General features: G+C 54.5%; 1 protein-coding gene across 1 annotated transcript; it reads right to left on the bottom strand.

Annotated features, from left to right (window-relative positions):
• Window positions 1-869: 869 nt before the first annotated feature.
• LOC115945337 (serine/threonine-protein phosphatase 2A 65 kDa regulatory subunit A alpha isoform) lies at window positions 870-22,566 on the bottom strand. Its single transcript, XM_034072288.1, has 15 exons — window positions 22,409-22,566; window positions 21,547-21,637; window positions 20,313-20,413; window positions 18,673-18,905; window positions 16,716-16,863; window positions 12,824-12,979; window positions 11,414-11,528; window positions 10,883-10,953; window positions 9,677-9,811; window positions 7,991-8,164; window positions 6,981-7,041; window positions 5,854-6,008; window positions 2,635-2,777; window positions 1,604-1,695; window positions 870-992 (listed from the first exon to the last, which is right to left on the bottom strand). Exons 1-15 carry the CDS (start codon window positions 22,484-22,486, stop codon window positions 976-978), a joined length of 1,770 nt encoding a protein of 589 aa, XP_033928179.1. The 5' UTR covers window positions 22,487-22,566; the 3' UTR covers window positions 870-975.
• Between the last annotated feature and the right edge of the window lie 914 nt (window positions 22,567-23,480).

Raw genomic sequence — 23,480 nt, 5'->3', positions numbered from 1 at the left:
GTAATTGGGTACTATAGGGGTAAATGGGTTCAATATGGGGTAAATGGATTCTATAGGGGAGTATATTAGTTTTATAGGGGGCAAAGGGTTTCTACAGAGGTTAATTGGGTTCTATAGGGGGGTAATTGGGTTCTATAAGGGGTAAATGGGTTCTATAGGGGGTAATGGGATCATAGGGGACAAACGGGGCTATGGGGTGGGGGAAACGGGTTCTATAGGGGGGTAAATGGATTCTATAGGGGGGGAAACGGGGCTATAAGCGGAAGGAGCGGCGGTATGGGGGAAGGGGAGGGGCTATAGGGGGAAGAGGAGGGGCCATAGGGGGAAAAGGAGTGTCTATAGGGGGAAGGGCTATAGGGCATTATAGGGTATATAGGAGGGGCTATAGAGGGTATAGGAGGGTCTATGGGGCAGCGGAAGGGCCATAGGGGGCGCTATGGGGCAGCGCAGGCCCCATAGGACCCTATGGGGCTCTATATGGGGCTATAGGACGGACGAGCGCAGGGAGACGCCACTGCGCATGCGCGGATGGCTGCGAGGGTGGGAGGGGCTAAGCCTCCGTTGCCAGGCAACCTGTGACGTCACCAGGGGGCGGAGCTATGGGGGGTATTAAAGGGCCAGGCGGCCTCTTACAGACACCACGTGATCGAGCGGCGGCCAATCAGAGCGCAGGAGCTGAGGGCCAATCACAGCAGCGGAAGAGGGAGCTCTGTGTCCCTATTGGTTCCCTTAACACCCCCCCTATACCCACCCCCCCCATAAGGACCCGGATGTTCCCGTGGCTCCGCCCCCTCCCCTTTAGCCCCGCCCCTTCCCTTAGCTCCGCCCCCTCCCCTTTAAGCCCCGCCCCCCATTGATAACGTTGCGTGGACATAGAACCTCGTTTAATGAATGAACGGTGACGTCACGAGGGGGGCGGGGCCAATGGCACATGCGGGGGGGGGAGGGGGAGGAGGGGGGAGGGAGGGGGCGTGGTCAGGCGAGCGCCAGCACTGAGGGGGGAGAGAATGGGGGGGGTCAGAGGTCATCGTCAGTGACCATGTGACCCCCCTTGTGTCCTTATGTGACCCCCTATAGATCCCTATAGACCCCATTGACCCCTATAGGCCCCCATTGAAGCCCATTGCCCCTATAGATCCCTATAGTGCCCCATAGCTCCTATATCCCCTATAGCCCCCCATTGTCATTACCCCCATTACCCCCCATTGCCCCCATTACCCCTATAGACCCCTATATCCCCCCATTATCCCCCCTATATCCCCCATTACCCCTATTGCCCCATTCCCCCTATACCCTCTATACCCCCTATAGATGCCTACAGCCCCCGACTGTCATTACCCCTATTGCCCCCATTACCCCAATAACCCTCATTGCCCCTATATCCCCTATAGAACCCTATAGCCCCCCATAACCCCCACACCCCCCTATACCCCCCATACTCCCCATACCCCCTATTCCCCCCATAGGCCCCATACCCCCTATACCCCCCATACCCCCTATATCCCCTATACCCCCCATACCCCCCATAGACCCCTATAGGTCCCTATACCCCCTATACCCCCCATAGCCCCTATATGTCCCTATATCCCCTATAGCCCCATACCCGTCAGTGCCTCCTGGGCAAAGTACTTGACATCCACGTCCTGGTCCTGGGTCAGCTTCTCCAGCACAGGCTTCACCTCAGCCTGCAGGGTCCTATGGGGGCAGGTGACCCATGGGGGCTATGGGGCTCAATGGGGTCTATGGGGGTCAATAGGGCTATGTAGGGCTGCTCTAGGGTGCCCTATAGGTTCTATAGGTTCCATAGGATGCTCTACATGTGCTATAGGTGCTATAGAGTGTTCTATAAAGTGCCCCAGACATGCTTTAGGGTGCCCTATAGGTTCTATAGGGTGCCCTATATGTTCTCTATGTGCTCTAGGATGCTCTATAGGTGCTATATGTTCTATATGTTCCATAGGATGTCCTATATGTTCTATAAGATGCTCTACCCATTCTATGTGTTCCACATGATGCCCTGTACGTTCTATAGGATGTCCTATATGTTCTATATGCTCCATAGCATGCCCTATACGTTCTATAGAATGCTCTATGTGTTCTATAGGTGCTATATGTTCTATACATTCCATAGGGTGCCCTATATGTTCTATACAATGCTCTATACGTCCTATATGTTCCATAGGGTGTCCTATACATTCTATAGAATGCTCTATAGGTGCCGTAGCATGCCCTATATGTTCTATAGCATGCTCTATAGGTTCTATGTGTTCCATATGATACCCTGTACATTCTATAGGATGCTCTATACATTCTATATGTTCCATATGATGCCCTATATGTTCTATATGATGCTCTATACATTTTATGTGTTCCGTACATTCTATAGGATGCCCTATATGTTCTATAGGATGCTCTATGCGTTCTACAGGATGTTCTATGCATTCTATATGTTCTATAGGATGCTCTATATGTTCCATAGGATGCCCCATATATTCTATAGGATGCCCTATACATTCTATATGTTCCATAGTGTGCCCCACACATTCCATAGGGTGCCCCATAGGTTCCATAGGGTTCTACGGGCTGCCCCATAGGATCTATAGGGTTCCATATGTCCCCCCCACCAGCACTTACCCAGGGTCCAGCAGAGGCCCCAGCCGCTGCAGGGACTTGGCCACATTGAAGCGCACGTTGGCCACAGCATCCCCAGCCATGCGCAGCACTGTGGGCAGCAGCTGCTGCGACGTCAGCTCCGGCCCACAGGCCTCCGACAGCACCTGCACCGGCACCAATGGGCTCTATGGGGTGTCTATGGGGTGTCTATGGGGTGCTATGGGTGTCTATGGGGTGCTATGGGGTGCTATGGGTGTCTATGGGGTGCTATGGGGGCTATGGGCCATGCGCAGCACTGTGGGCAGCAGCTGCTGCGACGTCAGCTCCGGCCCACAGGCCTCCGACAGCACCTGCACCGGCACCAATGGGCTCTATGGGGTGTCTATGGGGTGTCTATGGGGGTCTATGGGGTGTCTATGGGGTGCTATGGGTGTCTATGGGGTGTCTATGGGGTGTCTATGGGGTGCTAAGGGGTGTCTATGGGGTGTCTATGGGGTGTCTATGGGGTGCTATGGGTGTCTATGGGTGTCTATGGGGTGTCTATGGGGTGTCTATGGGGTGTCTATGGGTGTCTATGGGGTGCTATGGGGTGCTATGGGGTGTCTATGGGGTGCTATGGGGTGTCTATGGGTGTCTATGGGGTGCTATGGGGTGTCTATGGGTGTCTATGGGGTGTCTATGGGGTGCTATGGGGTGCTATGGGGTGTCTATGGGGTGCTATGGGGGCTATGGGCCATGCGCAGCACTGTGGGCAGCAGCTGCTGCGACGTCAGCTCCGGCCCACAGGCCTCCGACAGCACCTGCACCGGCACCAATGGGCTCTATGGGTGTCTATGGGGTGTCTATGGGTGTCTATGGGTGTCTATGGGGTGCTATGGGGTGTCTATGGGTGTCTATGGGTGTCTATGGGTGTCTATGGGGTGCTATGGGTGCTATGGGGTGTCTATGGGGTGCTATGGGGGCTATGGGCCATGCGCAGCACTGTGGGCAGCAGCTGCTGCGACGTCAGCTCCGGCCCACAGGCCTCCGACAGCACCTGCACCGGCACCAATGGGCTCTATGGGGTGTCTATGGGGTGTCTATGGGGTGTCTATGGGGTGCTATGGGTGTCTATGGGGTGTCTATGGGGTGCTATGGGTGTCTATGGGGTGTCTATGGGTGTCTATGGGTGTCTATGGGGTGTCTATGGGGTGCTATGGGGTGTCTATGGGGTGCTATGGGGTGTCTATGGGGTGTCTATGGGGTGCTATGGGTGTCTATGGGGTGCTATGGGGTGTCTATGGGGTGCTATGGGGGCTATGGGCCATGCGCAGCACTGTGGGCAGCAGCTGCTGCGACGTCAGCTCCGGCCCACAGGCCTCCGACAGCACCTGCACCGGCACCAATGGGCTCTATGGGGTGTCTATGGGGTGCTATGGGTGTCTATGGGGGGCTATGGGGTGTCTATGGGGTGTCTATGGGGTGCTATGGGTGTCTATGGGGTGCTATGGGTGTCTATGGGGTGTCTATGGGGTGTCTATGGGGTGTCTATGGGGTGCTATGGGGTGCTATGGGTGTCTATGGGGTGCTATGGGGTGTCTATGGGTGTCTATGGGGTGTCTATGGGGTGCTATGGGGTGTCTATGGGGTGCTATGGGGGCTATGGGCCATGCGCAGCACTGTGGGCAGCAGCTGCTGCGACGTCAGCTCCGGCCCACAGGCCTCCGACAGCACCTGCACCGGCACCAATGGGCTCTATGGGGTGTCTATGGGTGTCTATGGGTGTCTATGGGTGTCTATGGGGTGCTATGGGGTGTCTATGGGGTGTCTATGGGGTGCTATGGGGTGTCTATGGGGTGTCTATGGGGTGTCTATGGGGTGCTATGGGTGTCTATGGGGTGTCTATGGGGTGTCTATGGGGTGCTATGGGTGTCTATGGGGTGTCTATGGGTGTCTATGGGTGTCTATGGGGTGTCTATGGGGTGTCTATGGGGTGTCTATGGGGGCTATGGGCCATGCGCAGCACTGTGGGCAGCAGCTGCTGCGACGTCAGCTCCGGCCTACAGGCCTCCGACAGCACCTGCACCGGCACCAATGGGCTCTATGGGGTGTCTATGGGTGTCTATGGGTGTCTATGGGGTGTCTATGGGGTGCTATGGGTGTCTATGGGGTGTCTATGGGTGTCTATGGGGTGCTATGGGTGTCTATGGGGTGTCTATGGGTGTCTATGGGGTGCTATGGGGTGTCTATGGGGTGTCTATGGGTGTCTATGGGGTGCTATGGGGTGTCTATGGGGTGTCTATGGGGTGTCTATGGGGGTCTATGGGGTGCTATGGGGTGTCTATGGGGTGCTATTGGGTGTCTATGGGTGTGTATGGGGTGTCTTTGGGGTGCTATGGGGGCTATGGGTGTTTATGGGGTGCTATGTGGTGTCTATGTGGTGTCTTTGTGGTGTCTATGGGGTTATAATGGAGTTCTATGGGGTCCCAATGCAGTGGGAGTAAGGAGCAGGGGGCTTCAGCACCCATAGTGGGGTCCCCATCACCCATACATGGGGGTCCCCATCACCCATATAGGGGTGTCCCCATCACCCATATAGGGATGGTTCCCATCACCCATAGATGGTCCCCATCACCCATATAGGGTCCCCATCACCCATAGATGACTCCAAGCACCCATAGTAGGATGGCTCAGCACCCATAGATGGGGGTCCCCATCACCCATATAGGGGTGTCCCCAGCACCCATAGGTGACTCCCAGCACCCATAGTAGGATGCTCAGCACCCATATAGGGGTCCCCAGCACCCATAAATGGGGGTGCTCAGCACCTATAGGGGTGGCTCAGCACCTATAGACGGTCCCCATCACCCATATAGGGTCCCTATCACCCATATAGGGTCCCCAGCACCTACATTGATGCAGAAGAGGGTGGTCATGCGGTGCAGGTAATTGGGGTCCCCAGCACCCATAGTAGGGTGTTCAGCACCCATATGGGGGTGTCCCTATCACCCATATAGGGGTCCCTATCACCCATATAGGGTCCCCATCACCCATATAGGGTCCCTATCACCCATAGATGGTCCCCAGCACCCATATAGGGTCCCCAGCACCCATATAGGGTCCCCATCACCCATATAGGGTCCCCATCACCCATATAGGGTCCCCATCACCCATATAGGGATGGTTCCCATCACCCATATAGGGGTGTCCCTATCACCCATATAGGGTCCCCATGACCCATATAGGGTCCCCATCACCTACATTGATGCAGAAGAGGGTGGTCATGCGGTGCAGGTAATTGGGGTCCCCAGCCATGGCCAGCACCTTGGGTACGATGGTTCCCTGGGCCCAGCCTGGCCCGAAGCGCTCCACCAGTTTGCGTAGGTTACTGGTGGCGGCCTCCCGGATGGCGTACACTGGGGAGAGACCAGTATAAACCAGTATGAACCAGTATGGACCAGTATAAACCAGTATGAACCAGTATGGACCAGTATGAACCAGTATGGACCAGTATGAACCAGTTATAGAGGTATAAACCAGTATGAACCAGTTATAGAGGCATAAACCAGTATAAACCAGTATGGACCTGTTATAGAGGCATAAACCAGTATAAACCAGTATGAACCAGTATGGACCAGTATGGGCTGGTTATAGAGGTATAAACCAGTATGGACCAGTTATAGAGGCATAAACCAGTATAAACCAGGATGGACCAGTATAAACCAGTATGGACCGGTTATAGAGGCATAAACCAGTATAAACCAGTATGGACTGGTTACAGAGGTATAAATCAGTGTAAACCAGTATAAACCAGTATGAACCAGTATAAACCATATAAACCAGTATGGACTGGTTATAGGGGTATAAACCAGTATAAACCAGTATAGATCAGTATAAACCAGTATACCAGTTATAGAGGCATAAACAAGTATAAACCAGTATGGACTGGTTATAGAGGCATAAACCAATATAAAACAGTATGGACTGGTTATAGAGGTATAAATCAGTGTAAACCAGTATAAACCAGTATGAACCAGTATAAACCAGTATAGACCAGTATGGACTGGTTATAGATGTATAAACCAGTATAAACCAGTATGGACCAGTTATAGCGGTATAAACTGGTATAAACCAGTTATAGCGGTATATACCAGTATAAACCAGTATAGACCAGGTATAGTATTAAAGACAAGTATAAACCATTATAAACCATTATAAACCAGTATGGACCACTTATAGCGGTATAAAACAGTATAAACCAGTATGGACCAGTTATACCAGTATAAACCAATCTAAACCAGTCTAAACCAGTTATAGCAGTATAAACCAGTCTGGCCCAGTCTAAACCAGTCTGGCCCAGTACAAACCAGTATAAACCAGTGCCTCACCGTGGTCAACCAGCCAGGCCATGCAGAGCGAGTTGAGCTTCTCATCGAAGAACTCCACACCCTGGGGGGGTTATCCCAGTGTTATCCCATTATATCCCATTGCATCCCATTGTATCCCATTATATCCCATTGCATCCCATTGTTATCCTATTGTATCCCATTGTATTCCATTGTTATCCCATTGTATCCCACTGTTATCCCATTGTATCCCATTGTATCCCATTGCATCCCATTGTTATCCTATTGTATCCCATTGTATCCCATTGTATCCCATTGCATCCCATTATATCCCATTGCATCCCATTGTATCCCACTGTTATCCCATTATATCCCACTGTTATCCCATTGTATCCCACTGTTATCCCATTGTATCCCATTGTATCCCATTATATCCCATTGTATCCCATTGTATCCCATTGTATCCCATTGTATCCCATTATATCCCACTGTTATCCCATTGCATCCCATTGTATCCCATTATATCCCACTGTTATCCCATTGCATCCCATTGCACCCCATTGTATCCCATTATATCCCACTGTTATCCCATCATTACCCCATCATTATCCCACTGCTATCTCACTGTTATCCCACTGTTATCCCATTGTTATCCCAGTGTTACCCCAGTGTTATCCCAGTGCTCCCAGTTAGGTACCAGTTGCCCTGCCAGCAGGGGCATGTACTCAATGATCACGAGTTATCCCAATGCTATCCCACTGTTATCCCATCATTACCCCATCATTATCCCAATGCTATCCCACTGTTATCCCAGTTATCCCAGTGTTATCCCAGTTATCCCAATGCTATCCCAGTGATCCCAGTGCTCCCAGTTAGGTACCAGTTGCCCTGCCAGCAGGGGCATGTACTCAATGATCGTGAGTTATCCCAATGCTATCCCACTGTTATCCCATCATCACCCCATCATCATCCCTATGTTATCCCAGTTATCCCAGTGTTATCCCAATGCTATCCCAGTGATCCCAGTGCTCCCAGTGCTCCCAGTTAGGTACCAGTTGCCCTGCCAGCAGGGGCATGTACTCAATGATCGCCAGCCGCACTCGCCACTTGGCATCCTCGGCCAGTTCCACTATGGCCGGAAGTAGGGACTGGGAGAGCTGCCTGATCCCAATGACCTCGTTCACACAGTCCAGGTTGGAGATGATGTTCAGGCGAACCTCCGGGCACTGCAAGGGGCAGCCCGGGGCTTAATGGGGTCCTATGGGGGCTTAATGGGGTCCTATGGGGTCCTTAAGGTGCTTAAAGGGGCCCTAATGGGGCTTAAAGGGGTCCTAATGGGGTCCTTAAGGTGCTTAAAGGGGTCCTTAAGGTGCTTAAGGGGGTGCTAAGGGGTCCTTAAGGTGCTTAAAGGGGTCCTAAGGGGTCCTTAAGGTGGTTAAAGGGGTCCTTAAGGAGCTTAAAGGGGTCCTAAGGGGTCCTTAAGGTGGTTATAGGGGCCCTAAGGGGTCCGGCAGGAGCAGGGACTGGGAGAGCTGCCTGATCCCAATGACCTCATTCACACAGTCCAGGTTGGAGATGATGTTCAGGCGAACCTCCGGGCACTGCAACGGGCAGCCCTGGGCTTAATGGGGTCCTATGGGGTCCTTAAGGTGCTTAGAGGGGTCCCTAATGGTTCTAAGGCGTCCTATAGGTACTTAAAGGGAGGAGCAGGAGGTGCTTGAGTGGTGCCCCATAGCACCCCATAGACACCCCATAGACCCCAATGGAGCCCCATAGACACCCTATAGTGCCCCATAGATCCCCATAGTTCCCACCTCGTCCTTGAGCTGGGCCAGGAACAGGGGCAGCAGGTGCTCGACTGGTGCCCCATAGACCCCAATAGAGCCCCATAGACCCCATAGACACCCCATAGCACCCCATAGCGCCCTATAGACACCCCATAGAGACCCATAGCGCCCCATAGAGCCCCATAGATCCCACCTCGTCCTTGAGCTGCGCCAGGAACAGGGGCAGCAGGTGCTCGACTGGAGCCCCATAGACCCCAATGGAGCCCCATAGACCCCATAGCACCCCATAGACACCCCATAGACCCCATAGAGACCCATAGCGCCCCATAGACACCCCATAGACCCCATAGAGCCCCATAGATCCCACCTCGTCCTTGAGCTGGGCCAGGAATAGGGGCAGCAGGTGCTCGACTGGAGCCCCATAGACCCCATAGACACCCCATAGCACCCCATAGCGCCCCATAGACACCCCATAGCACCCCATAGCGCCCCATAGCACCCACCTCGTCCTTGAGCTGGGCCAGGAATAGGGGCAGCAGGTGCTCGACTGGAGCCCCATAGACCCCAATGGAGCCCCATAGACACCCCATAGCCCCCCATAGACACCCCATAGACACCCCATAGAGCCCCATAGATCCCACCTCGTCCTTGAGCTGCGCCAGGAATAGGGGCAGCAGGTGCTCGACTGGAGCCTCATAGACCCCAATGGACCCCATAGACCCCCATAGACCCCATATAGCGCCCCATAGAGACCCATAGCACCCCATAGACACCCATAGACCCCATAGTGCCCCATAGATCCCACCTCGTCCTTGAGCTGGGCCAGGAACAGGGGCAGCAGGTGCTCGACTGGAGCCCCATAGACCCCAATGGAGCCCTATAGACACCCCATAGACCCCATAGCGCCCCATAGACACCCCATAGTGCCCCATAGAGCCCCATAGATCCCACCTCGTCCTTGAGCTGGGCCAGGAACAGGGGCAGCAGGTGCTCGACTGTGTTGTCCTTGCCCAGGATCGGGGACAGGCCCATGATGACTGAGGCCAGAGCTGACTTCACGTGTTGGTTGGCATCTGACACCAGCTCCTGTGGGGCAGCAATGGGGCACAATCAATGGGGCACAATCAATGGGGCAGAGTCAGTGGGGTGGAATCAATGGGGTGGAATCAATGGGGTGGCAATGGGGCAGAGTCAGTGGGGTAGAGTCAGTGGGGCAGAGTCAGTGGGGCGGAGTCAATGGGGTGGAATCAATGGGGCAGAATCAATGGGGCAGAATCAATGGAGCAGGAATGGGGTGGAACCAATGGGGCAGAATCAATGGGGTGGCAATCAATGGGGTATCAATGGGGCAGAATCAATGGGGCAGCAATCAATGGGGTAGCAATGGGGAAGAATCAATGGGGTGGAATCAATGGGGTGGAATCAATGGGGTAGCAATGGGGAAGAATCAATGGGGTGGAATCAATGGGGTGGCAATGGGGTGGAATCAATGGGGCAGAATCAATGGGGTGGTATCAATGGGGCAGCAATGGGGTGGCAATGGGGTAGAATCAATGGGGTAGCAATGGGGCAGAATCAATGGGGTAGCAATGGGGCAGAATCAATGGGGTGGAATCAATGGGGCGGAATCAATGGGGTGGCAATCGATGGGGTAGCAATGGGGAAGAATCAATGGGGTGGAATCAATGGGGCAGCAATCAATGGGGTGGAATCAATGGGGTGGAATCAATGGGGTAGCAATGGGGCAGCAATGGGAGAGCAATGGGGTGGCAATGGGGAGGCAATGAGGCAGCAATGGGGCAACAATGGGGCAGCAATGGGGCATCAGTGGGGTGGCAATGGGGCAGCAACCGGGTGGTATCAATGGGGCATCAATAGGGAAGCAATGGGGCACAATCAATGGGGCAGCAATGGGGTGGCAATGGGGTAGTATCAATGGGGTGGCAATGGGGCAGCAGCAATGGGGTGGAATCAATGGGGCAGCAGCAAAGGGACACCCATGGGTGTGAGAACACCCCCATAGGACCCCATCACCCCCCCCCCCCAAAAAGGGTGCCCCATAGGGTGCTATAAGGTGCCCATAGGGCGCTATAGGGTGCCCATAGGCTGCTATAGGGTGTCCATAGGGTGCTATAGGGTGCCCCATAGGGGCCTTACCTTGATGCAGGGCAGGATCTGCCCCATGATCACAGCCTCGCGGCAGTCGGGGGCCAGGTTCTCACAGAACTCTGTAGGGAGAAGGACATGGGGGGTCTATGGGGTCTCTATGGGTCTCTATGGGTCTCTATGGGGCGCTATGGGGTACCTGTGGGGCTCTATGGTCTCTATGGGGTGCTATGGGGTATCTGTGGGGCTCTATGGTCTCTATGGGGTGCTATGGGGTCTCTATGGGTCACTATGAGGTCTCTATGGGTCGCTATGGGGTCCCTATGGGTCTCTATGGGGTCTCTATGGGATTCTATGGGTCGCTATGGGGTCCCTATGGGTCTCTATGAGGTCTGTATGAGGTCTCTATGTGTCTCTATGGGGTCACTATGCGTCTCTATGGGTCTCTATGGGTCACTATGGGTCTCTATGCGTCGCTATGGGTCGCTATGGGGTCTCTATGGGGTCTCTATGTGTCTCTATGGGGTCTCTATGTGTCTCTATGTGTCTCTATGGGTCTCTATGGGTCGCTATGGGTCTCACCTTTCACCTTATGGGATGCTGCTGCTCGCACCTCAGCCTCACAGTCCTTCATCAGGCTCTGGAAGGCCCCAACCAGGTCACTCTTGGTGATCTCCGGCCCCACAGCGCGCTGGAGCTATGGGGCAGAGGGGGGGGGTCAGTGGGGCCTGCCCCATTGATTCCCATTGATGTTTCCAATGAGCCCCATTGATGTTCCCATTGATGCCCCCATTGATGCCCCCATTGATGCTCCCATTGATGCTCTCCCACCAGTCCCCCACTGATGCCCCCCCATTGATGACATCACACAGGTGATGACGTCACCAATGACGTCACTGACCTCAGTGAACTTGTCGACCACCCCATTGTCCCCCATTGATACTCCCATTGATGCTCCCACTGATGCTCCCATTGAGCCCCATTGATGCTCCCATTGATGCTCCCATTGAGTCCCATTGAGCTCCATTGATTCCCATTGATGTTCCCATTGAGTCCCACTGATGCTCCCATTGATCCCCATTGAGCCCCATTGATTCCCATTGATGCTCCCATTGATGTTCCCATTGCTCCCATTGATACTCCCCATTGATGCTCCATTGATACCCATTGATGCTCCTAAAGATGCCCCATTGATGCTCCCATTGATGCCCCATTGATCCCCATTGCTGCTCCCATTGAGTCCCATTGATGTTCCCATTGAGCCCCATTGATTCCCATTGACACTCCCATTGATGTTCCCATTACTCCCATTGATGCTCCCATCCCTCCCCATTGATGCTCCCATTGAGTCCCATTGATGCTCCCATCTCTCCCCATTGATGCTCCCATTGAGTCCCATTGATGTTCCCATCCCTCCCCATTGATGCTCCTATTGATGCTCCCATTGAGCCCCATTGATTCCCATCTCTCCCCATTGATGCCCCATTGATGTTCCCATCCCTCCCCATTGATGCTCCCATTGCTCCCCATTGCTGCTCCCATTGAGCCCCATTGATACTCCCACTGCTCCCCATTGATGCTCCCATTGAGTCCCACTGATGTTCCCATTGATGCCCCAATGATGCTCTCATTGATGCTCCCATTGCTCCCCATTGACACTCCCATTGATACTCCCCACTGATGCTCCCATTGAGCCCCATTGATGCTCCCATCCCTCCCCATTGATGCTCCCATTGCTCCCCATTGCTGCTCCCATTGAGTCCCATTGGTGTTCCCATTGAGTCCCATTGATGCTCCCATCTCTACCCATTGATGCTCCCATTGAGCCCCATTGATTCCCATCTCTCCCCATTGATGCTCCCATTGCTGCTCCCATTGAGTCCCATTGGTGTTCCCATTGAGTCCCATTGATCCTCCCATCTCCCCCCATTGATGCTCCCCCATTGATGACGTCACAATAATGACGATGACGTCACTGATGACATCACTAACCTCCGTGAACTTGTCGGCCACCATGTACCTGACCCGCCAGGACTTGTCCTCGGCCGCCTGGCGCAGGGTGGGCAGGACCAGAGGCTCCAGCTCCTCCTGCGGCAGCAGCTGCGCGATGCTCACGCAGGCCTCAACCGCCAGCAGCCGCACCGAGTCCTATGGGATACATAGGGATCCATAGGGATCCATAGGGAATGAGCCCATAGGGATCCATAGGGAATGAGCCCATAGGGATGGATAGGGCAGGACCAGAGGCTCCAGCTCCTCCTGCGGCAGCAGCTGCGCGATGCTCACGCAGGCCTCAACCGCCAGCAGCCGCACCGAGTCCTATGGGATACATAGGGATCCATAGGGATCCATAGGGATACAGCCATAGGGATCCATAGGGAATGAGCCCATAGGGATCCATAGGGAATGAGCCCATAGGGATGGATAGGGCAGGACCAGAGGCTCCAGCTCCTCCTGCGGCAGCAGCTGCGCGATGCTCACGCAGGCCTCAACCGCCAGCAGCCGCACCGAGTCCTATGGGATACATAGGGATCCATAGGGATCCATAGGGAATGAGCCCATAGGGATCCATAGGGAATGAGCCCATAGGGATCCATAGGGAATGAGCCCATAGGGATCCATAGGGAATGAGCCCATAGGGATGGATAGGGCAGGACCAGAGGCTCACGCAGGCCTCAACCGCCAGCAGCCGCACCGAGTCCTATGGGATACATAGGGATCCATAGGGATCCATAGGGAATGAGCCCATAGGGATCCATAGGGAATGAGCCCATAGGGATCCATAGGGAATGAACCCATAGGGATCCATAGGGAATGAGCCCATAGGGATGGATAGGGCAGGACCAGAGGCTCACGCAGGCCTCAACCGCCAGCAGCCGCACCGAGTCCTATGGGATACATAGGGATCCATAGGGATCCATAGGGAATGAGCCCATAGGGATCCATAGGGAATGAGCCCATAGGGATCCATAGGGATACAGCCATAGGGATCCATAGGGAATGAGCCCATAGGGATCCATAGGGATACAGCCATAGGGATCCATAGGGAATGATCCATAGGGATCCATAGGGATCCATAGGGATCCATAGGGAATGAGCCCATAGGGATCCATAGGGAATGAGCCCATAGGGATGGATAGGGCAGGACCAGAGGCTCCAGCTCCTCTACCGCCAGCAGCCGCACCGAGTCCTATGGGATACATAGGGATCCATAGGGATCCATAGGGAATGAGCCCATAGGGATCCATAGGGAATGAGCCCATAGGGATCCATAGGGAATGAGCCCATAGGGATGGATAGGGCAGGACCAGAGGCTCACGCAGGCCTCAACCGCCAGCAGCCGCACCGAGTCCTATGGGATCCATAGGGATCCATAGGGATCCATAGGGAATGAGCCCATAGGGATCCATAGGGAATGAGCCCATAGGGATCCATAGGGAATGAGCCCATAGGGATGGATAGGGCAGGACCAGAGGCTCCAGCTCCTCCTGCGGCAGCAGCTGCGCGATGCTCACGCAGGCCTCAACCGCCAGCAGCCGCACCGAGTCCTATGGGATCCATAGGGATCCATAGGGATCCATAGGGAATGAGCCCATAGGGATCCATAGGGAATGAGCCCATAGGGATCCATAGGGAAGGAGCCCATAGGGATGGATAGGGCAGGACCAGAGGCTCACGCAGGCCTCAACCGCCAGCAGCCGCACCGAGTCCTATGGGATACATAGGGATCCATAGGGATCCATAGGGAATGAGCCCATAGGGATCCATAGGGAATGAGCCCATAGGGATCCATAGGGAATGAGCCCATAGGGATGGATAGGGCAGGACCAGAGGCTCCAGCTCCTCCTGCGGCAGCAGCTGCGCGATGCTCACGCAGGCCTCAACCGCCAGCAGCCGCACCGAGTCCTATGGGATACATAGGGATCCATAGGGATCCATAGGGAATGAGCCCATAGGGATCCATAGGGAATGAGCCCATAGGGACCCATAGGGAATGAGCCCATAGGGATGGATAGGGCAGGACCAGAGGCTCACGCAGGCCTCAACCGCCAGCAGCCGCACCGAGTCCTATGGGATACATAGGGATCCATAGGGATCCATAGGGAATGAGCCCATAGGGATCCATAGGGAATGAGCCCATAGGGATGGATAGGGCAGGACCAGAGGCTCCAGCTCCTCCTGCGGCAGCAGCTGCGCGATGCTCACGCAGGCCTCAACCGCCAGCAGCCGCACCGAGTCCTATGGGATACATAGGGATCCATAGGGATCCATAGGGAAGGAGCCCATAGGGATCCATAGGGAATGAGCCCATAGGGATCCATAGGGAATGAGCCCATAGGGATCCATAGGGAATGAGCCCATAGGGATCCATAGGGCAGGACCAGAGGCTCCAGCTCCTCCTGCGGCAGCAGCTGCGCGATGCTCACGCAGGCCTCAACCGCCAGCAGCCGCACCGAGTCCTATGGGATACATAGGGATCCATAGGGATCCATAGGGAATGAGCCCATAGGGATCCATAGGGAATGAGCCCATAGGGATCCATAGGGAAGGAGCCCATAGGGATGGATAGGGCAGGACCAGAGGCTCACGCAGGCCTCAACCGCCAGCAGCCGCACCGAGTCCTATGGGATACATAGGGATCCATAGGGATCCATAGGGAATGAGCCCATAGGGATCCATAGGGAATGAGCCCATAGGGATCCATAGGGAATGAGCCCATAGGGATGGATAGGGCAGGACCAGAGGCTCCAGCTCCTCCTGCGGCAGCAGCTGCGCGATGCTCACGCAGGCCTCAACCGCCAGCAGCCGCACCGAGTCCTATGGGATACATAGGGATCCATAGGGAATGACATAGGGAATGATAACTCCATAAGGACTGTGAATTCCATAGGGAACAAATGAGAATTCCATGGGGAATTCCACAGGGAATAATTAGGAAATTCCATAACGAATGGAAATTCTATAGGAAACAACAGGGAGTTCCATAGGGAATAATGGCAATTCCATGGGGAATAATAGGAATTCCATTGGGAATAATGGGAATTCTATCCGGAATATAGGGAATTCCATCGGGAATAACAGGAATTCCATGGGGAATACCGAGAATTCCATGGGAAATAATGGGAAATCCATGAGAATAATGGGAATTCCATAGAAAATAATGGGAATTCCATGAGAATAATGGGAATTCCATAAGTAATAATGGGAATTCCATGGCAAATAACGGGAATTCCATTGGGAATAATGGGAATTCCATTGGGAATAATGGGGAATTCCATTGGGAATAATGAAAATTCCATCGGGAATAACAGGAATTCCATTGGGAATATAGGGAATTCCATGGGGAATAATGGGAATTCCATAAGAAAAAATAGGAATTCCATTGGGAATAATGGGGAATTCTATGGGGAATAATGGGGATTCCATTGGTAATACCAGGACTTCCATTGGGAATACCAGGAATTCCATGGGGAATATAGGGAATTCCATCGGGAATAATGGGAATTCTATTGGGAATAATGGGAATTCAAGGGAAATAACAGGAATTCCATAGGGAATAACAGGAATTCCATTGGGAATACCGGGAATTCCATAGGAAATAACGGGAATTCCATAAGAAAAATAGGAAATTCCTTTGGGAAAAAGAGGAATCCCATAGGGAACAATAGGAATTCCATAGGGAACACTGGGAATTCCATAGGGAACAATGGGAATCCCATAGGGAATAATGGAGAATTCCATAGGGAATAATAGGAATTCCATAGGGAACAACGGGAATCCCATAGGGAACACTGGGAATCCCATAGGGAACACTGGGAATCCCATAGGGAACACTGGGAATCCCATAGGGAGCAATGGGAATCCCATAGGGAAGGCCCCAGACCTGCTCGTCGGAGGCCAGGCTGGAGAACATGGGGATGATCTCACTCTTGACGTGCTCCAGCTCCAGGACCTTGGCGAATTCCCCAAGCTTGGAAGCGGCCGCGCGGCGAACCATGGGGGTGTCATCGGAGCACAGCGTGCGGAAGTACCTGCAGCCATGGGGATAGGGGTACAGAGGCTGAGCAACACCCCATAGAGACCCCATAGACCCTATAGAGACCCATAGACCCTATAGAGACCCATAGACCCTATAGAGACACCATAGACCCTATAGAGACACCATAGACCCTATAGAGACACCATAGATTCTATAGAGACCCATAGACCCTATAGAGACCCATAGACCCTATAGAAACACCATAGACCCTATAGAGACCCATAGACCCCCTTTAGGTGTCATCAGAGCACAGCGTGCGGAAGTACCTGTGTGGGGTGGGATAGGGGTAGCAGAGGCTGAGCAACACCCCATAGACCCTATAGAGACCCCATAGAGACACATAGAGACCATAGAGAGCATAGAGACACATAGAGACCATAGAGACACATAGAGACACATAGAGACCCATAGAGACACATAGAGACCATAGAGACACATAGAGACCATAGAGACACATAGAGACACATAGAAATCATAGAGACACATAGAGACACATAGAGACCCATAGAGACACATAGAGACACATAGAGACACATAGAGACACATAGAGACCATAGAGACCATAGAGACCATAGAGACCATAGAGACCCACAGAGACCCATAGAGACACATAGAGACACATAGAGACCCATAGAAACCCCATAGACACACATAGAGACACATAGAGCAGAGGGAGCATGGCACTATACCGCCCCCTGGTGGATGCCAAGCAGCACGCTGCCTGGAGCCTGCTGGAACCTCCATAGAGACCCATAGCACCCAACAGACCCCCTTTAAAACCCCATAGACCCCCTTTAGAACCCCATAGAGCCCCACAGACCCCCTTTAAAACACCCTAGCACCCCACAGACCCCCCTTAGGACACCATAGTACCCCACAGACCCTCTTTAGGACCCCATAACATCCCCTTTAGGACCCTATAGACCCCTTTTAAGACCCCACAGACTCCATAGCGCTGCATAGAGACCTGATAAAGACCCATACAACCCCCATACAGCCCCATAGTGCCCCATAGCACCACACAGACCCCCTTTAGGACCCCATAGAGACCCTATAGACCCATATCCCCCCATAACCCCCCTTTAGGACCCCACAGCTGCCCCACTCACTGCCTGAGCTCAGCCTTGACAGGACTGGACACCCATGGGTAGCACACACTGAAGGACTCCCCATTAACCCCACTGATCCTATAGACCCCACAGACACCCCATAGAGACCCCATAAAGACCCATAGACCTCCTCTAGACCACATAGACCCCTTCTAGGACCCCATAGCACCCCACAGCACCCCATACAGACCCATAGAGACCCTATAGAGACCCCCTTTAGGACCCCATAGAGACCCCATAGCGCCCCACAGAGACCCTATAGACCCCCATAGACCCCCTTTAGCACCACATAGACCCCCTTTAGGACCCCATAGAGACCCATAGATCCCCCACAAACCCCCATAGAATGCCTTTAGGACCGCATAGACCCCCTTTAGCACCGCATAGACCCCCTTTAGCACCCCATAGACCCCCATAGACCCCCTTTAGGACCCCATAGAGACCCATAGAGCCCCATAACACCCCACAGCACCCCATACAGACCCCATAGGTGCCCCACTCACTGCCTGAGCTCAGCCTTGACGGGGCTGGACACCCGTGGGTAGCACACACTGAAGGACTCCCCATAGACCCCACTGACCCCATAGACACCCATAACACCCCATAGACCCCCTTTAGGACCCCATAGAGACCCCATAGCCCCCCATAAGCCCCCTTTAGGACCCCACAGACCCCATAGGTGCCCCACTCACTGCCTGAGCTCAGCCTTGACGGGGCTGGACACCCGTGGGTAGCACACACTGAAGAGGCCGCAGGCTGACGTGCGGGATGTGAACCAGTCTCCCCCCGCCAGGCGCTTGACCAGGGGCACAAAGTGGCCCTCGAGGTCGGGGGGGGAGTGTTCATGGGACACGGCCCGAAGGGACTCCACAGCCTTGTCCCGAACCACTGTCTCCTCCACCGTGGCCAGGCTCTCCAGGGGGGGCTGCAATGGGAGGCAATGGGGTTAATGGGATCCAATGGGAACCAATGGGAATCAATGGGAACCAATGGGAGCCAATGGGAACCAATGGGAACCAATGACACTGTCTCCTCCACCGTGGCCAGGCTCTCCAGGGGGGGCTGCAATGGGAACCAATGGGGTTAATGGGAATCAATGAGCATCCTATGGGAACCAATGGGGTTAATGGGAACCAGTGGGGTTAATGGGATCCAATGGGAGCCAATGAGAACCAATGAGAACCAATGGGGTTAATGGGATCCAATGGGAGCCAATGAGAACCAATGAGAACCAATGGGGTTAATGGGGGCAATGGGAGCCAATGGGAACCAATGGGAATCAATGGGAACCAATGACACTGTCTCCTCCACCGTGGCCAGGCTCTCCAGGGGGGGCTGCAATGGGGTTAATGGGATCCAATGGGGTTAATGGGGTTAATGGGAACCAATGGGAAACAGTGAGAACCAATGGGAATCAATGGGAACCAATGGGAACCAATGACACTGTCTCCTCCACCGTGGCCAGGCTCTCCAGGGGGGGCTGCAATGGGAGACAATGGGGTTAATGGGGTTAATGGGGGGCAATGGGAGCCAATGGGAACCAATGGGAACCAATGGGAACCAATGGGAATCAATGACACTGTCTCCTCCACCGTGGCCAGGCTCTCCAGGGGGGGCTGCAATGGGAGGCAATGGGGTTAATGGGGGGCAATGGGAGCCAATGGGAACCAATGGGGTTAATAGGATCCAATGGGAACCAATGGGAACCAATGGGGTTAATGGGATCCAATGGGAACCAATGGGAACCAATGGGGTTAATGGGAGCCAATGAGCATCCTATGGGAATCAATGGGAACCAATGACACTGTCTCCTCCACCGTGGCCAGGCTCTCCAGGGGGGGCTGCAAGGGGAGGCAATGGGGTTAATGGGGTTAATGGGAGTCAATGGGAACCAACAGGAATCAATGGGGTTAATGGGAGCCAATGAGCATCCTATGGGAACCAATAGGCAGCCCATGGTACTCAATGATACCCAATTGGATGCCAATGGTACCCAATGGGCATCCAATGGTAACCAATGACAACCAACAGGCAGCCAATGGTAGCCAATGGTACCCAATGGGCATCCAATGGCAACCAATGACAACCAATAGGCAGCCAATAGTAACCAATGGTACCCAATGATACCCAATTGGAAGCCAATGGTACCCAATGAGCATCCAATGGTAGCCAATGATAGTACAGTCAATGGACAGCCAGTGATACCCAATGGGCATCCAATGGTAGCCAATGGTACCCAATGACACCCAATCGGAAGCCAATGGGACCCAATAGCACCCAATGACACCCAATGGTACCCCCCTTGCCCCCCCCTCCATATGCATGTCCGTACCAGCAGGCAGTGCACGTATTCCGGCCCCCCGACCAGTGCAGTGAAGGTTCCCAACTGCTCTGCCAGCGCCAGCAGCACCTCGTCCTCATCGTAGATGGTGTCTGTGGGGACAGCACCCATGGGAACCATGGCAACAGCACCCATAGCACCCATGGCACCCATAGCACCCATAGTACCCATAGCACCCATAGCACCCATAGTACCCATAGCACCCATAGTACCCATAGCACCCATAGTACCCATAGCACCCATAGCACCCATAGCACCCATGGCACCCATAGCACCCATAGCACCCATGGTACCGGCACCCATAGCACCCATGGGAACAACACCCATGGCACCCATGGGAACCAGAACCCATGGCACCCATAGCACACATGGGAACCGGCACCCATAGCACCCATAGCACCCATGGCACCCATGGTACCGGCACCCATAGCACCCATGGCACCCATGGTACCGGCACCCATAGCACCCATAGCACCCATGGTACCGGCACCCATAGCACCCATAGCACCCATGGGAACCAGTAACCATGGCAACAGCACCCATGGGAACCGGCACCCATGGCACCCATGAAAACCAGTACCAATGGGAATCAGCACCCATAGAACCAACACCCCTGGGCACCAGCACCCATAGCACCCATGGGAACCAGCAGCCATGGCACCGGCACCCATAGCACCCATGGCACCCATGGGAAACACGGCACCAGCACCCATGGCACCTTAATCCCCTCCCACCCCTCCTAAACCCCTCCCACTCCTTAAGCCCCTCCCATCCATTAAATCCCTCCTAGCCTTTAAGCCCCTCCCACAGTGTAAGCCCCTCCTACCCATTAAACCCCTACTAGCCTTTAAGCCCCTCCCATCCCTTAAGCCCCTACTAGCCTTTAAGCCCCTCCCATCACTTAAGCCCCTCCCACTCCATAAACCCCACCCACCCAAGCCCCTCCTACTCCTTAAGCCCTCCAACACCCTAAGCCCCTCCCACCCCTTAAGCCCCTCCCACCCCTTAAGCCCCTCCCACCCCTTAAGCCCCGCCCCCTCCCCCCACCCCATTGACTGCCCTTGCCCATAGGGGGGACACACATTCATTTTAGGCTAAAATGGCTCAATTTTAGGCCACTTTAACCCCGTTTTCAGGCCCCATATGAGCCCCTCGGACCCCCCCCCTTATTGCCCCCCCATTGGGGCAATTACCCCCCCCCATTGGGGCAATTGCCCCCCCATACCGGTAAGGAAGGGCAGGAGCTCGCTGCGGGTGCGTTCGACCCCCAAGGCCAAAGCAATGGTCGAGAGCTTCTTGATGCTGTTCAGGCGGAGCTGCAATGGGGGGGGGGGTCAGGATTTACCCCCCCATGGGGCAAATACCCCCCCCCAGGGGCAAATAAAGCCTCGTCAGAGCACGAAACCCCGCCCCTCCTCAGAGCCGACCAATCAGGAGCCGCCTCTCATCGCACCGCAGCGCCGCGGCACCTCTAAGGAGCCCTCCCATTGGTCCGCACCGGGGGGCCTAAGCCCCTCCCTCCGCCGCACCGGACGCCCCCCCTCAGCCGCGCTTCAACCAATCAGAAGCCCCGTCCTACCCTCGGGCACCTCCACCAACCAATCACAACGCGCGTCTCACCCGCAACCAACCTCCCCCCCCCCCAAGCATAGAACACCCCTCCCCATTCGCCAGCGCCTGAGGGGACCGAGCCCCTCCAGCCAATCAGAGAGCCGCTTTTATCGCCGAGTACCCCCGTTCTATGGGGAAGAGAACCGGGGCGATGGAGGCCGCAGCGCCGGCCCCGCCCCCTTCCCCCCCTCAACCAATCAGAAGCGCCGTCCTATCCTCCAGTACCCCCACCAGCCAATCACAGCGCGCGTCTCACCCGCATCACCCCCTCCCTTCGACGCATACAACACCCCTCCCCATTCGCCACCGCCTGAGGCGACCGAGCCCCTCCAGCCAATCAGAGCGCCGCTTTTATCGCGGAGCACCCCCAGAAGAGAACCGGGCCCCGGTTACCGGTTGTACCGGTTGTACCGGTTGTAACCGGTTGTAACCGGTTGTAACCGGTTGTAACCGGTTGTTCCCGTTGTTACCGGTACCTGCACATCCTCGTTGCGGAGCTCATCGATCAGCACAGCGATGGGGTAAAGGGAATCGTCCCCGTCCGCCGCCGCCATCTTTGTCCTCCTCCTTCCTCCCCTCACGCCGCTCTGAGGCCCGCACGGGGCCGCCCGCCCCCTCCTGCAGGGGCTCGGGCGCTGATTGGCTAGGACGGGTCTAAGTCCCGCCCATGCGTGATGGGGATTGGTTGGGGGGAGGTGGGTTCTGATTGGACAGGGGGAGGGGCTACGCGTTGCGTGGCAACGGGAGGACTTGGGGGTGATGGGGGGAATGGGGATCAATGGGGTTAAACTGGGAGACAATGGAGTCAAACTGGGACTTAAGGGGGTTAAACTGGGACCCAATGGGACTAAACTGGGACCCAATGGGGTCAAACTGGGACTTAATGGGATCAAACTGGGACCCAATGGGACCAAACTGGGTTGCAATGGGGCCAAACTGGGACCCTATGGGGTCCAACTGGGTTCCACTGAGGTCAAAGTGGGACCAATGGGGTTAAACTGGGTTCCAATGGATTCAAACTGGGACCCAAGGGGGGTCAAATGGGGATCAATGGGGTCCAACCTGGTTCCAATGGGGCCAAACTGGGACTTAATGTGATTAAACTGGGACCCAATTGGGCCAAAGTGGGACTTAATGGGCTTAAACTGGGACCCAATGGGGTCCAACTGGTTCCCAATGGGACCAAACTGGGACCCAATGGGGTCCAACTGGTTCCCAATGGGACCAAACTGGTTCCCAATGGGGCCAAAATAGGACTTAATAGGGTTAAACTGGTTCCCAATGGGACCAAACTGGGACTTAATGGGCTTAAACTGGGACCCAATGGGGTCCAACTGGGTTCCATTGAGGTCAAACTGGTTCCCAATGGTGTCAAACTGGGACCCAATGGGGTCCAACTGGGTTCCATTGAGGTCAAACTGGGACCCAATGGGGTCCAACTGGTTCTCAATGGTAGCAAACTGGTTCCCAATGGGGTCAAACTGGCTCCCCATGGGTCCAAACTGGGATTCAATGGGATCAAACTGGGACTTAATGGGCTTAAACTGG

The sequence above is a fragment of the Melopsittacus undulatus genome, chromosome 26 (assembly GCF_012275295.1).
Source record: "Melopsittacus undulatus isolate bMelUnd1 chromosome 26, bMelUnd1.mat.Z, whole genome shotgun sequence".
Taxonomy (NCBI): Eukaryota; Metazoa; Chordata; class Aves; order Psittaciformes; family Psittaculidae; genus Melopsittacus; species Melopsittacus undulatus.
Note: the sequence above shows the minus strand (reverse complement) of the source record. Positions and strands in the feature narration are given on the sequence as shown.